Source organism: Condylura cristata, unplaced genomic scaffold (assembly GCF_000260355.1).
Source record: "Condylura cristata isolate star-nosed mole 26May11 unplaced genomic scaffold, ConCri1.0 scaffold00028, whole genome shotgun sequence".
Lineage (NCBI taxonomy): Eukaryota > Metazoa > Chordata > Mammalia > Eulipotyphla > Talpidae > Condylura > Condylura cristata.
Window position 1 is genome coordinate 13,592,651 of NW_004567129.1, and position 14,977 is coordinate 13,607,627.

General features: G+C 36.3%; 1 protein-coding gene across 1 annotated transcript in view; it reads right to left on the minus strand.

The window, feature by feature from the left end:
• The window catches only part of PHLPP2 (PH domain and leucine rich repeat protein phosphatase 2), a 62,812-nt gene extending 49,787 nt beyond the window's left edge, over positions 1-13,025 (minus strand). The window contains exons 1-2 of the mRNA XM_004690404.2: positions 12,764-13,025; positions 730-863 (exon numbers count right to left, since the gene is read on the minus strand). Coding sequence (XP_004690461.1) covers positions 730-863; positions 12,764-13,023 — 394 coding nt within the window. The 5' untranslated portion in view covers positions 13,024-13,025. The remainder of the gene's footprint in view (positions 1-729; positions 864-12,763) is intronic.
• Positions 13,026-14,977: the final 1,952 nt, after the last annotated feature.

Genomic DNA, 14,977 nt, shown 5'->3' on the forward strand with positions numbered 1-14,977 from the left:
TTTAAAAAAAAAAAAAAGTTAAGTAATTTCTATCTCAATTTTCTCATCTGTACAATGAGATAATGGTTCCTAGAACACAATGTTATATAGCATGAAAAGGATAATTCATGAGCATAAAAGCACAAAAAAGAAACATTCAATACACGGGACTCAGTAGAAACAGCAGACTGTGTACTAAGGAAAGTAGTCTTCAGAAAGGATACTACCTGTATATTTTAGAAAGTGTAACTTCATTACAGAAGTAGTAAGGTAAAAAACAGCTGATGGTGGTAATATACCAAAAGATGAGAGAGTAAAAAAACCTAAATATAAAACCCACTAAATTCAACAATCTATTCATCTGAGAGATACACTGATCAAACTGTGAAGTTACATATGATACCACTTGCTTCCCAACATTTTTGAACTATCCAGAAGTTCACAGATTTTACAACGAACTTGAAAACAAAACTGACACTAAAGCCTAATTTGATCAAGATTTTGGCAAAGATATACAGTAATTCCATTAAGTCAACAAAAACACTGTAACAAAAAATAAAAAAGGAAGACTTTTTTGGCTTCTAAGTCTTCCCTTAATTACATCCAGTTTGTTGTCCTTGCTTGCTGATTTTTAATTGTCTTTAAAAAAAAAAAAAGATTTTGATAAAATTCTTTTAAGAATATATGCAGGCATAAGTGATCAACTTAAAGCAGTCAACATGTTTACAATGCTACCAATTTCACTCTTACCGCCATAAAATCGAAGCATACAGCTGAGATCAGGATTTGTTGCCTCCTCTTGTATGCGCAGAGGGTCATCAAAGCCCAGTGTGGATAAGTAATCATAAACTATCTGAAGAGGTCGTTCAGTAGGTTCCAGTCTCCTGCTTACACACACAAAAAAAACATTTGGTATGTATAAAAAAAAACTTCTTTCAATATTTCCATATGCTCTCAATTTTCACTTCTATATCAAGATTTATATCATATAATGCAACTAATCTACATATAATACAATTAATTTATTTTTAAAAGATTTATTTTATTTAATTATGCATACAGAACTGGGGTACAAGCAAGAGGTGTAGGGCTGGTGAGAGGATTCACAAGAGACAGAATGGGAAGCAGAATGGGCAGGGCAGATCAACAAAGTGCAGAGCTGAGGGGAGCAGCAGGTGAGACAGGAGAGGTCCGCTGCACCATCTAGGTCACATCCTTGGCTGGGATCCAACCAAGCTGAAACTGAGCTTCATGAAGCTGCTGTTTTGGCTGGCTTTGCAGTTTTGTGCATTAACCCACTGCGCCACTAGGGAGGGCCCAATACAACTAATTTAAACAAATATTTGTCAAAATCTGTGGACCTCATAGCTTCTCTACTTTTTGAGGACTCCAAAAGAACTTTGTTTGCATGGGATATATCAATATTTAATGAATTAAAATCTAAAATTGAGAATTTAAAAAATTCTATTAATTTTAATAATAAGCTCATTATATGTTAATGTAAATAATATTCTTTGAAACAGATGTTTTCCAGAATAACAAATTTCATGAGGACAATAGCACTGTTTACCATTTTTGTAAATCTCTTTAATAGCTTATTTAATGGAAGATAGCTAGATTTTCAATCTTCAATCTTTTGTGACACTGTTATGTAGCCTGTAGAGAAAGCCACTGTATACTACTAAGTGTGAAAAATTAATGTCTTATTATTAAGTAATAGTTTCAACCTCATGCACCTCTTTTTTTTTTTTAAAGATTTATTTATTTATGCATACAGAACTGGGGTATAAGCCAGAGGAACAGAGTGATGAGAGGATTCACCAGAGGCAGAGTGGGGAACAGGTCAGGCAGATGGGTGATGTGTACTGCTGAGGGGAGCAGCAGGTGAGTCAGGAGAGGTCTGCCTCACCATGTGGGTCACCTCTGGGGCTGGGGATTGAACTTGCACTGAAGCAGCAATGGCTCACGTGCAGTGCTGCATCCCAACCTGGCCACCAGGGAGGGCTCAATTGTGCCAACCAGGGAGGGCTCATGCACCTCTTCTAAGAGACAGGACAGCAGAATCCTTTGAGAACCTCTGGTCCAAAATTAAAGGTAGCAAAATACGACATTAAAAATGATACACAGCTGTAACTGAATTTATCTACTGCTGTGGCAAGAAGATTTTGAGATGCAGACTTTGGGTTGTCAATTATGACCTAGGTATACCATTTCTACTGATGTCAATAGATGAATCTTCCATAAACATCAGGAATGAATGGCCCAAAATTATAATACTCTACTACATGTTCCTGATTGAAAATTAAGGGAAAACCAGAATGTCCAGTAACCACTTGTGGCTCTGTTGACAAAGTATATTTAAAATTATATATTTAAAATATATATATATATATATTAAGATCAATGTGTATTTTCAGAGAAGGGACTACAACTTTAACTATAGCAAGATAGCTATTTACAATTCTTTCATCAGAAAACAGAAATACAGTAGCTGATATGGGCTACAAAATCAGACTGCCTAAGTGTGAATCTCAGTTCAGTCATTTAACCTATTTAACTTCATTGTGTTAAATTCTTCATTATGGGAATAACAAAATTATCTAATTCAGTCATTATTAAAATTTAGTCATTTACTTATACCAAGATAATATATATTATATAAATATATATATAAACACAAAGTTGTTGGCAAGATCATCATTTTGTAGTACTCAGTAAAACATTGACAATTATTATTGAAAAAGTTTATAGCAAGTAAGAATTTTATTAAAAATAAAAATATAGGGCCCTCCCTGGTGGCGCAGCGGGTTAAAGCACTGCACTGAGAAGCTAAAGCCACTTCCGCATGAGTTCGATTCCCGCCTGCCCCGGAGGTGACCACATGGTGTGGCAGACCTCTCCTGACCCACCCGCTGCTCCCCTCAGAGGTGTGCTTCGTCGATCTGCCTGTTCTGCTCCCCACTCTGTCTCTGGTGAATCCTCTCACCCTCCGCATCTCTGGCCTGTACCCCAGTTCTGTACAAATAAATAAATAAATATTTTAAAAAAATAATAATAAAAATAAAAATATATTATCTCTCTCATCTGAAACCACCACCAAAAAACAAGTTAGGAATACCTATTATGTGTATTTAATGCACCTTAAAAAAACATTAATCCTTATGTCTTAAAAGGATTCTGTTTATAAAAGTTAAAATTGTTGGGCCCTCCCAGGTTGTACAATGGGTTAAAGCACAGCACTATGAATCTAGACGCAACTGCTTCAGCATGAGTTTGGTCCCTGGCCATCAATGTGACCAACATGGCACAGCAGACCTCCCCTGTCCTACCCTCTGTTCTCCTCAGCAGTGTATTTCAGTAGATCTGCCTGTTCTGTTTCCCTTTCTGTCTCTGCTGAATCCTCTCACCCTCTGTACCTCTGGCCTGTACCCCCGTTCTTGTATGCATAAATAAATAAATCTTAAAAAAAATAATTCAGAGTGGGAATTATACTGATGAACACAGACATAAAAAAATAAAACCACTACCATATGCTCAGTTCAAGTGTAAACTCAGAACTACTGTATAGGGAATGATCAAAGAACTAAAGTCTATAAAGACTAGTAAATATCAAATGTAACAGAAATGGAAAATAAACCTTTCAGAATAAAATTATCATTAACCCTTCACAAAAGGTTAATGACAATATTAAGTATTTTCCCAGTGCAATGGTAGAATTTTTCTAGGGAAGTATTTTAGGAGGGGCTTCTAATAAACTGTATGTTGGTGGAGGGTCAATTAGCAATATATAAAGATGATCAAGAACAAAAAGAGCTATCTGTGTCTTCAAATGTCAAAAAGGATTACTTATTTTGTATTGCTCTAAAGAGTGAGATTAGGAACAAGAACATCACAATAGTTGGATAGGTATATAGGGGTTGAAAATAAAGAAGAACCTTAATAATTAGAGGCTTAATAATAAAATAGACTTCCTCTTCAAATAGCTCACAGGGAGCTGGAGAGCCATCTGTGACTTTTAGGGTCTTTTAGAAGAGTCAAGAGTCAAAGAGTCCTATTTGAAGCTTGCTATTATTTTAGGATAGAGTTTAATGTATTTAAATATTTTAATTCCATATATTGATTGCATATTCAGGATCAAGAAATAATTCTTTCAGGTTAAATTTCATCAGTTCAGTTTTTCTATTTCTCTATAGACAACCAAAAGAAATAGACACATCTAATTATAACATATTTTCTTAAAAAAAAAAAGATTTATTTATTTATGTATACAAGAACTCGGGTACAGGCCAGAGGTGCAGGGGGTGAAAGAATTCACCAGAACTAGAGTGGGGAGCAGAAAAGGTGGACTGACTGAAACACACTGCTGAGCAGCAGGCAGGTCACAAGAGGTCTGCTGGACCATGTCACCTCCTTGGCTGGGGATGGACTCGTGTTGCAGTAGCTGTGGATAGCTTCATAGTGCCTTGCTTTAACCCCTTGTGCCATCAGAGAGGACTTATGACATATTTTCTGATCCAAAAAGGCTCTGTAAATTTTGGAAACCCTCTTTATATATTTCCACCTAAAGAAAATATTTTCCCTAGCAAGCAAAAAAAAAAAGATCAAGAGAATCTCACATCTGCTCTTATTAATCTAGTAGGAATGAGGAAGCAGGAGCTATTTTAAGAACTACAAAAACATGTAAAATGAGAGACTGGATCTATTTACTCATTAAACTCATCTGCTTCAGAGAGTAGAGTATGGGTGAGGGAAATGCTATAATATGCTTACAAATCAATTTTGTGTTACAAAGTTCCAAAAGTTTAACAGGCTGGTTACTATCTATTTGTTAAAATTCACAAATCAAAGGAAAATTATACACCGCAAGACATGTGTAGGAAATAATGACAATGAAAAGTTCTGTTCAACATTTGAAATATTTCAATTGCTTTAAAGAAAGTCAATGAAATGCTATAGTTTTAGTTCATTTCTAAGGTTTCCAGGAGCTGCTACAGTCCTTTGAAACATGAATATATGTGGTCACCTTTTTTCCAAGCCCCTCAACCAATTCAGTAATGCTATCAAAAGCCATTTAGAGCTCCTAGCCAGCAGAGTCAATAGCTACAGGTAGGATACATATAAGAGAAAAGTAAACTTCATGTCAGTTATTTCATAGGAATTCTAGTTAAGGGCCTCTCTTGTGATGCAAGGGGATAAGTCTTAGCACAATGAAGTCATCCACAGTCACTGCAGCTCAAGTTTTATGTCCAGCCAGGAAGGTGACCCACATGGCGCGGCAGACATCTCCTGTCTTGCCTGCTGCTCCTCTCAGGAGTGTATTTCGTCGATCTGCCTGTTCTGCTCCCCACTCTGTCTCTGGTGAATCCTCTCACTGCCCTTGCACCTCTCCTGTACCCCCGTTCTTGTATGCATAATCTTTTTTTTTTTTAAAGATTTATTTATTTGTGCATACAGAACTGGGGTACAGGCCAGAGGTGCAAGGGCAGTGAGAGGATTCACCAGAGACAGAGAGAGGAGTAGAACAGGCAGATGGCCGAAGTACACTGCTGCGGGGACCAGCGGGCTGGTCAGGAGAGGTCTGCCCCACCATGTGGATCACTTCCTGGGCAGGCGGGATCAAACTCATGCGGAAGTGACTTTAACTTCTTAATGCTGTGCTTTAACCCGCTGTGCCACCAGGGAGGGCCTGCATAAGTAAATCTTTAAGGAAAAAACAAAAAGAATTCTTGCTAATTGTGAGAAGCAGAAGTAATATTAATCAAATCAAATCAAACAAGAAAAAAACTTTGTGTCAGACATCCTATACAGAGCTAGCAAGCAGCATCTTTCACATAAAATTGAGATTGAAACAATCCAACAAATCCAACAAAAATTAAATCATCAAATATTAAAATCAATAACACAAAAAAGAATATTTCTTCTTACGCTAGTGCCCTAGATTTTGTAAAGCTACTCCTATTTTGCAAAAAAGAAAAATAAAGTTCAGAGTACACAATACAAAATGGCATCAAGTTTTGAATCTATGTTAGTTAGTTTCACTACATGTGTAATTTCAGCAAATTACACCTTTACACAGTTAATTTCTATAGAAGAGAGTTCAAAGAACATCATATGTTAAGTTATACTAAGAAACCGAAAAAGTTGTTTTAAAATTACTGTATTTCACTGAGTTCAATATACCATCATTTGAAAGTGACACTGTTTCACATACATCATTATTATATAATAAAGAATTCTACTAGTCTTCATCCCTCGTTCTGGGAGATTCAACATCTTTAGAATCTCTTGGGTAATAGGAATGTCTCAGTCACTCATGAATCCCTTGGATCACTGATCCCCAAGTTTATGCTGAGAGATGTGATGACTCAGAATGGAGATGGGTAACCAAAATAACCAACCATGTGATTAAAATGGTGGGCTTAGGGCCAACCCAAAGTCAGAAATCAGAGAAGGCTGAGAACTGAGTTTAATAACAAAGTCAATATTCAACTGGCCGAACCTATACAGAGATCCCAATAAAAACTATGTACCAAAGCCCCATGAAGTTTCCTTGTGGGTGAACACACTGATGAGGGCAGGAGAGAGATGGGAAAAGGGTATGGAAGGTCCACATGCAGCATCTTTCCAGACTCTGCCCTATCTGTGTCTTCATTTGGCTGATCCTGGCTTATCTCCTTAATACTAAAACTATTAACATAAGTATAGTCAGTAATTTCTGGGACTCTGTGAGTCATTTTAGTGAATTATTGAACCTAAGGAGATATAACCTTTGAGTTCTATCCCAAATTTGTAGCCAGATGGTCAGAAGAAAAGCTGTGAAACCTAAAGTATTAAGCAGTCTTATTGGGAGTCATATCCTTTAGTTTGCAAAGCCTGTACAAGCTCCAGGCGGTTAGTGTCAAAATGTACTGCAGGAAGTCAGATGGGGTTAAAATAGCATTGAGAAATAAAACACAATTAAATTATGACCTGCTAACAACTGGAAGATAAAAGTTGATTTCATGTATCAAAAAATAAATACAAAAAAAATTAGTAAGGTAGCCCTACCTGGTGTCATAACACGGTAAAGCATAGCACTGTGAAGCTCTCCGCAGCCACTGCAGCAAGAGTTCGATCCCTGGCCAGGGAGGTGACCCACATGGTCCAGCAGATCTCTCCTGACCCACCCGCTGTTTCCCTCAGCAGTGTTATTTCAGTACATCTGCCTGTACTGCTCCCCACTCTGTCTTTGGTGAATATTCTCATCCCCATACCTCTGATCTGTACCCCAGTTCTTGTATTAATTTTAAAAAATTAATTTTAAAAAATTAATAAAATATTTGAAATGACACATTCTTTTAGTTTTAAAATAAGAAATATGAAGCACAGAACAAAAAATTAGAAATATGAAATAGGGCCTCCCTGGTGGCACAAAGGGTTAAAATGCAGCACTATAAAGCTATCCACAGCCACTACAGCCTGAGTTCAATTCCCAGAAAGGGAGCTAAACCACATGGTGCACCAGACCTCTCCTGTCTCACCCACTGCTCCCTTCAGCAGTGTATTTCAGTCAATCCACCTGTTCTGTTCCCCACTCCATCTGTGATGAGTCCTCTCACACCCCATACCTCTGGCCTTACCCCAGATCTTATATGCATAAAACACATCTTAAAAAAAAAAAGAAATATAAAACAAAAATGTTTTTTTTTCCACAGTAATCAATCTATTTTTTTAATAACACCGATATATGCTAAACAAAGTTTTATGAAAGAGGTTACCCAGGAAGTCAGTGACAGAAGAAAAATTAGAAGTCAAGACCCCAAGACGCAAGGTTATGACTTTCTGTACTATAAATCTTACTGCTGTGCAGTATATCTTAAAAGACAGCCTATCAAACACAGAGATCTTAGTCATTCTGAAAATTAAGAATAAAAATAATCTATGACCTTAAGCCAAAGGTAACTCCATCTTGTTACCTGTGATCTTGTTACAACCTTTCAGATAGAAGGCAATGATCACTAAGCTTAACTAGTGAGTCATTTATCACTTAGGTAACTCAAACAGAAAAGACAGGCCAAATATAAAAACAGCAGTGGTTTAGGAGACAAGAAACTTCTGTTCCAGCTATAGCTCTACAACCAGGCAGCTATGGGATTATGCTGGAGCTCCTGACCTGACCTGCTCTCACTCTTTCACATCTACAAAAGGAAGAGAAATGGTCTCAGGGATTCCGACTGGAGAAGTTTCTGGCCTTTTGAACAGGACAATTCTTTCCTGTACAGACTGTCTCATACTTTCAGGGCATTAAGCCATTCTGGTCCCTTGCCTACTAAATGCCAGTAACTTTTCCCAGGGGTTGTGACAATCCCAAAACTCTGTCTCCACACATATTTCCAAAATGAAAGGGGTGGGGGTACAGGGTTTGTTAGACTGGGTAGCAATCTAACATTTCACCAATAGATGCCCTTCAAGTGTTGAAATTAGTAGTCTTTATATTCAAGTGACAAGACCAAGACTGAAAAAAGAGTAAGGAAAGAAGGAAGTAATAAAATCCACAAGGTGAAGATTATGGGCAAAGGTTTAGTCACTACAATAGTATTTTTAAGAGCTGAATGATTTGAAACAACCCAGATATCTAACACTTTTTCAGCACTTATTAGGTGCCAGATATCTTTCTTAAGTACTTTACTTCTTTGCTATTCAAAGTATAGCATACCACTAAGACCCTTAATCGAATAAACTCAGCGCCCCCCCAGACCTGCTAAATCAATGTTTTATTAAGTTCTCCAGATAGATATTAGATTGTAAGAAGTGCTACTTTATAAGTATTAATTAATTTACTACCAGAACAAGTTATCATTCAGTACTGGTGAAAATACTATTATATAAATAGTATCATATTTCATTTTAGAGTAGTAAACTAAGGCACAGACCATTATATAGTTGCACAATACTGGTCAGAGCCAGAATATGAACCCACAACCCTTGCTACTCCCCCAGAATCCAGTTTCTACACCATTATTATATATAATGTCTCAATTTTAAAACAAGTCATTTTATCTCCATAAAATGAAATATCCTATAGCTATTAAAACAGTGCCCAAGGAATTTTTAAAGAAGAAAGTAACTGAAGGGCCTCCCTGGGGGCACTGGGGTTAAAGTCAGTGCTATCAAGCCACACAAGCCACTGCTGCATGAGCATGAATTTGATCCCCTGCCAGGGAGCTGACTCACATGGCACAGCAGACCTCACCCACTGCTCCCCACTGCAGTATATTTCAGTGGATCTGCCTGTTCTGCTCCTCACTATCTCTGCTGAATCCTCTCACCCTCTGCACCTCTGGCCTACACCCAAGTTCTTGAATGCATAAATAAATTTTAAAAATAAATCTTTAAAAAAATAGTAACTGAAGGAGGCATTAAAAAAAATTAAACATATGGTATGGTCCAAAGTTTAAAAAGTCACACACACACTTACTTCAAAAAAGATAAGGAAAAAATGTTACTATAAGGGAGAGTGAGGAATGCTAATATATGAAATTTAATGTCAGAATGTTACCTCCACCACTTATAGTGATATACTTAGCTTTTTATGCCTCATTTTCCTTTTCTACAAAATGGGGATAATAATTACCTTACAAGACTGCTGCAAGGATTAAAGGGGTAGTCTACAAAAAAGCATAAGCACTGAAAATGATTTTTCTTATGTTTTTTATTTTTCCAAAATTTCTACAGTGAATACTTATTACATATCAGTGAGCAGCAAAAATAAGAATAATCATTAAGATACTACACCTTAAATTGTCAGCTATCTCCTAACAGACTATCAAGAAAAAAGTACCTCTCTCTCCAATTAGATAACACAATATGAACATAAGCAATTAATCACTGAGTAAGAGATCAAAAAAAGGTCCTTAAGTATGACTAATCCATTAAATGAATACCAGTTCACCTCTGAGAGGTACTTTAACCCAAGCAAAGTCCACCATCTACCCTGAATGACAAGCTGCCTGGCAGTACCTGTTCGAACTCGAACAAACCTAAGTTTTCCTCATCTGACAGGGCTGATACCACCCAACTGCCACTGGAGCAGCTGGGATAGTCAATGAGAACAAGCACAAAAGAGCACAAAGCACATGGCGAGCAAAGAAAGCAGATAGCTAAAATCTACCATCATTACCATTACTCTGGCTGGATGAGGCTTCTTGAGATCCTACTCCAGTAGTAAAATAGATTCATTCTTGCAAACCAGAGTTCATGTGTTTTCAGTATTTTTCTAATCAGTAATTTTTCAACAACTATTTCATTACAAGATTATCAAAGCCCCAGGGCTAAAAAGAGACAAACTCTTAATTGTAAATACAGTTTAGAATCAAAGTAAATTATTTGACATTCAGATTCTTAATTAACTACACACTAGCAGCAGCAAGCCAATTCAAGAGGGTTTCTCCACATTCCTAACATCTTTGCACAAACACATTCACATACAAATGAATTAGTGGTGTGCTAAGTGAATTCCATCAATCACTACCAGCTATAATGTAGGTCAAGGCTTTCCACCTGATAAAATTAGATCAGGATCAATAGTAAGATTTAGAAAAACCTAAGGATCACCCCGGCTGATCCCCTCCTTTTGCAAATGAATACAGTAAATGTAATTAACTGGTAAACAAGGAAAACACTCAAATGCTAATCTACTATTTCAGGAACGAGTCCAAATCCTACAAGGAACACAATAAGCCTTACTTTACTTTACAAAAGTAAAAAATTTATTTTTTACTTTTGAATATATATATGCCATTTTATTAAATTCTGAAAAATTAAACTTGGAGATATACTTTAATATTCAAAAATAGATTCCAAAATCAGTTATCATAGTACTCATGAATGTTCATGTATGCTGCGATTTTCCTTTATCCAAGACAATGAATGAATAGACCACAATTTCTGACCATCTAAAGACATGTTGCAGTCACTAAATTTGCTTTGGTCATTGCAAGCAAGCATAAAATCTCATTTGTCACTAAAGAGTAAGACAATGATTGATATCAGACTCTAGCCTTTTCTTTGAGGTAACCTTGGTTTACAACACTGAATGTTTTAGGAATATAGGTTCGTGGCTCTTATGTTACAGCACCACATTCATGGTAACTCTCCAGTGCAGTCCATGGGCCTTTGTTCCTGTCATCACCACCTTTAGTAATCTCAGTTCTGCAGTCAGAATTCAAGTGTTTGTTTTGGTTTGAATAAACCTCAGTTTAGACTTTTAAAATAACATCAATTTGTAGCTCACTAAAGGTGCTACTATTATTACCACATTTTTAGGTGTAAGTTAGAGCTTCCTTTCTCACTTTCAACAGTACTCAATCCACAGCTTTAAATTGTTTCAAGACATTTATTTATTTCAGGAAAGGTAGGGAGAAGATAAAGACAATGGTCCAGTACTTAAGGCACTGTTATTGAAGGTTTCATACAAAAAACAGTAACATTTTTAAAAAGCCAACCCAAAGAGTTTATATGAATAGTGTAAACCTACTACAAGAATACTTTTTTTTTCAGATTTATTTGTATTTATTTAATACATAGCAGAGCTGGAGTGTAGACCAGAGGGACTAGGGGAGCAGATGAGGCAGATCTACAGAAATATACTACTGAGGGGAGCAGTGGTCAACTCAGGACAGGCCTTCTGTGCTATGTGGGTCAGCTCCTGGGTAGGGCTCCAAATCAGTGCTGTGCTACAGTGCCTGGCAGTAGCTTGATAGCACTGAGACTTAACCACTGCACAATCAGGAAGGCCCCATTACTTTTCTTATTAATGTTTATCCAAAATATTTTAAAAAACACAGAAATGGTTTTTAAACCTATAAAAATGTGTTCAACTTTACTCATCAAGATAAATGAAAATTAAAATAAAATAACCAAATTTTTATTAGATTTTTATTAGAAATCCAACTCAATAGGCTTGAAAACCATTTGGAACGCTGATTTTGGATCTCTAATTTTAAAACTACTGACAATCATTTCTTTCCCAAACAAATATATGCTCAGACATGAATACATATCTACATTTATACATAAAATTTAACACTAACATGTTCTGCAGAATGAAGATGTAAATGGGTACATTTTGATACTATTAATTGAAGTAACTTCTAGGAAGAGGAATTTAACAATATCTATCAAAAATTATAAATGTATATATCCTCTGGCCCAGTAGTTCTACTTGTAGTTTATCCTACAGATGACTTCCACAGACAAATATCACAGATATAAGCACAGTTACTGCAGCACAGCAAAAGTACAAAATCAGCCTGAATGGCCATTAGTGCAAAAGTTGCTGAAATTATGATATTCATAAAGTCATGCACTATGCAGCCATTATAGTAAATGAAAACTATATAAATATTAATATTTATATAAGTCCACGATGTGTTGCATATACTATAATTTTTAAGATTTATATAGAAACACAAATTCATACATGAACATATGTAATTCTTACTCTGTACACTTGTTATATATTTCATAGTTCTACATGTATGACTTTTAAAAAAATACATGTATGTTAAATGTAGATAGCTGACCTATGGCATAATCAAAATGAAGTTAACTATCAAATTTTCCTTTGCAGATAATTTTCAAATTTAAGAACCATAAAGCATTACAAGGTCAAGTCTTTTTTCCAAGTGTAGTGACTCCATATCAACATCAGTTCCAGCACAAGGAAAATCCTAAAGCCTACCTCCAAGTGGCTCAAATTACTTGTGTGATGGTAGTAACATGAGGGGTAAAACTCTGACCTTACCTGACCAGGTCTCCATGAAGTTGTAAATAAAGACTTTCCCTTCCCTCTCCAGCACATATTTCTGATGCTGGTGTCTCCACTGTGCAAAGGACAAGATGCAAATCAGAGGCAGCGGAGGTGGTGGTTGTAGTGGCAGTGGATGTCTCTGCTCCATAAAGGTAAACACAGCCTCTCTTCACATCTTCTCTCAGCCAGTCTCTTTCTCGAGACCCAAACCTGCTTCTCCTATTCAAACAGTTTCTACTCCCATTACGTTTCATATTTCTCTAAAAAAGATCAAGAAAGAAATCAGCTAGAATGTCTGACTGAATTAGACATTTCACGCCCACACCCTAACTTTCCACTCTATATTACCAATATGGTGAGTGATACTTCTACATAAGTATCATCCCCCTCCTCACAAGAAGCCTTTGCCATCTGCCATGCTCACCCTTGGGAAAATTTTCTTTACTGCTGTTGCTGTCTGAGGAAATCATTCTCTGATCGATTCTTTTCTTCTGTTTTCAGAAAAAATAAAAGTGTATCTACTACCCAGCTTTGATATACATTAATATTTCCCCATATTTAGTTCCGGTAATGAATCTACACACATGTATGTAAAATATATTCTTACACTATACAGCTGAAGGGACCTGGCGTCCCACCATTTTCCTATCCCTCTCTCCCCAAAAACAAACACTCTACTTACTGTATTTGGTATTTATCATCCCATGCATGCTAATGTTTGCCATATATGTATATAACTAAGTTATATATAAGATTTATTTTTATCCTGCAATTTTAAAAGTTGGTTCAATGCTGGTTTAGAGATATACTCATGTTAATATACCCAGTTGATTTATTTGATTACTACTCCATTTCATAAATACACTGTAATTTATCATTCTGCTGATGGCATTTAGTTTAGGTCTAATTTTTCAATGTGGAAAACAATGCTGCAATAAACATTTTTGTCGGTGCTATATATGCAATCTGAAAGCTTCTCTAGGGTCCTGATTCTCTACTACAAATCCTAAATAAGCAAATATCCTATCAACACAATATACAATACTGCAGTTTTCCTATTCCCATCCCAATATTGCTGTTGTATTTGATGACTTACATATGTAAAATTCGTAACTGTGAAGTTATCTCAAACAAAAACAACTGCTACAGTAATCTAACAATTTTCTAAAGATCAACGATTTTTATGAGCCATTTATGTCCCCTTTAATTAAAAAGAAATTTCCACTTAAAATTACCCCGAGATACTTCTTGGGTGTCTTCTCCCACCTCCTTTCCCCAGTTTCAGTCATATTCAACTACCAAAAGCTTCCCAAACATGCCTGCAGTTTTCTTGCTTGTCTGAAACATCCTCCATCTTATCAATCTGATTAGTTTGTTTTTAAAACTCTACTCAGATATCTGTCAGTCTCTTTGTGCTGTCTATGGAGCCTTCCATGGCTTCTACCCCATCACAAATTTATTCCCAGGCTACTTTGATCCAATTAGTTGTGGCAAGAATTTGAACCCTACCTACAATCCATTCTTTGTACCAGCTACAAAGTAAACAAATACTTTTGCTATTCCTATTTGCTGGAAAACATCCCTATAAGCAAATATTATTTTTGTAACTGAAGCTAAACACTTGAGGATAATTGTAGCACTCAAAATTCAATTTCTATAGATGTAAAAAAGGGAAGAAATAACACGTGTGAAAATGGCCACACTGTTTTAATTTAAGATAGCATAGCTAACTTGACCGGTCATTTTCTAGATCTTAGGAATTTCAGCTATTCCAAGCCATGAGGATTATTACTGATTCTAACTTTAGATAGTAGGACAAACCCTTTCTATGAATGGGTTTCAAGAACATTTTCTCAAAGTTGAACATATAAAAATTAACAAAGACCTTACAAGTACTTATTTAGAAACATAGAAGCAATTATATTTGTACCACTAAACAATTTTAACTGATGAGTAATTAACAATGGTTAATTTGAAATATTTATTTTTTAAAGGAGTTATTTATTTATGCATACAAAAACTGGGGTACAGACCAGAGGTGAGAAGGGATAAGATGATTCAGCAGAGACAGAGTAGGGAGCAGAACAGGCAGATCTACTGAAATACACTGCTGAGGGTATCAGTGGGCAAGACAGGAGAGGTCTGCTGTGCCATGTGGGTCAGCTCCCAGGTGGGGGACCACATCCCTGCTGCAGAGGATGTGGATAG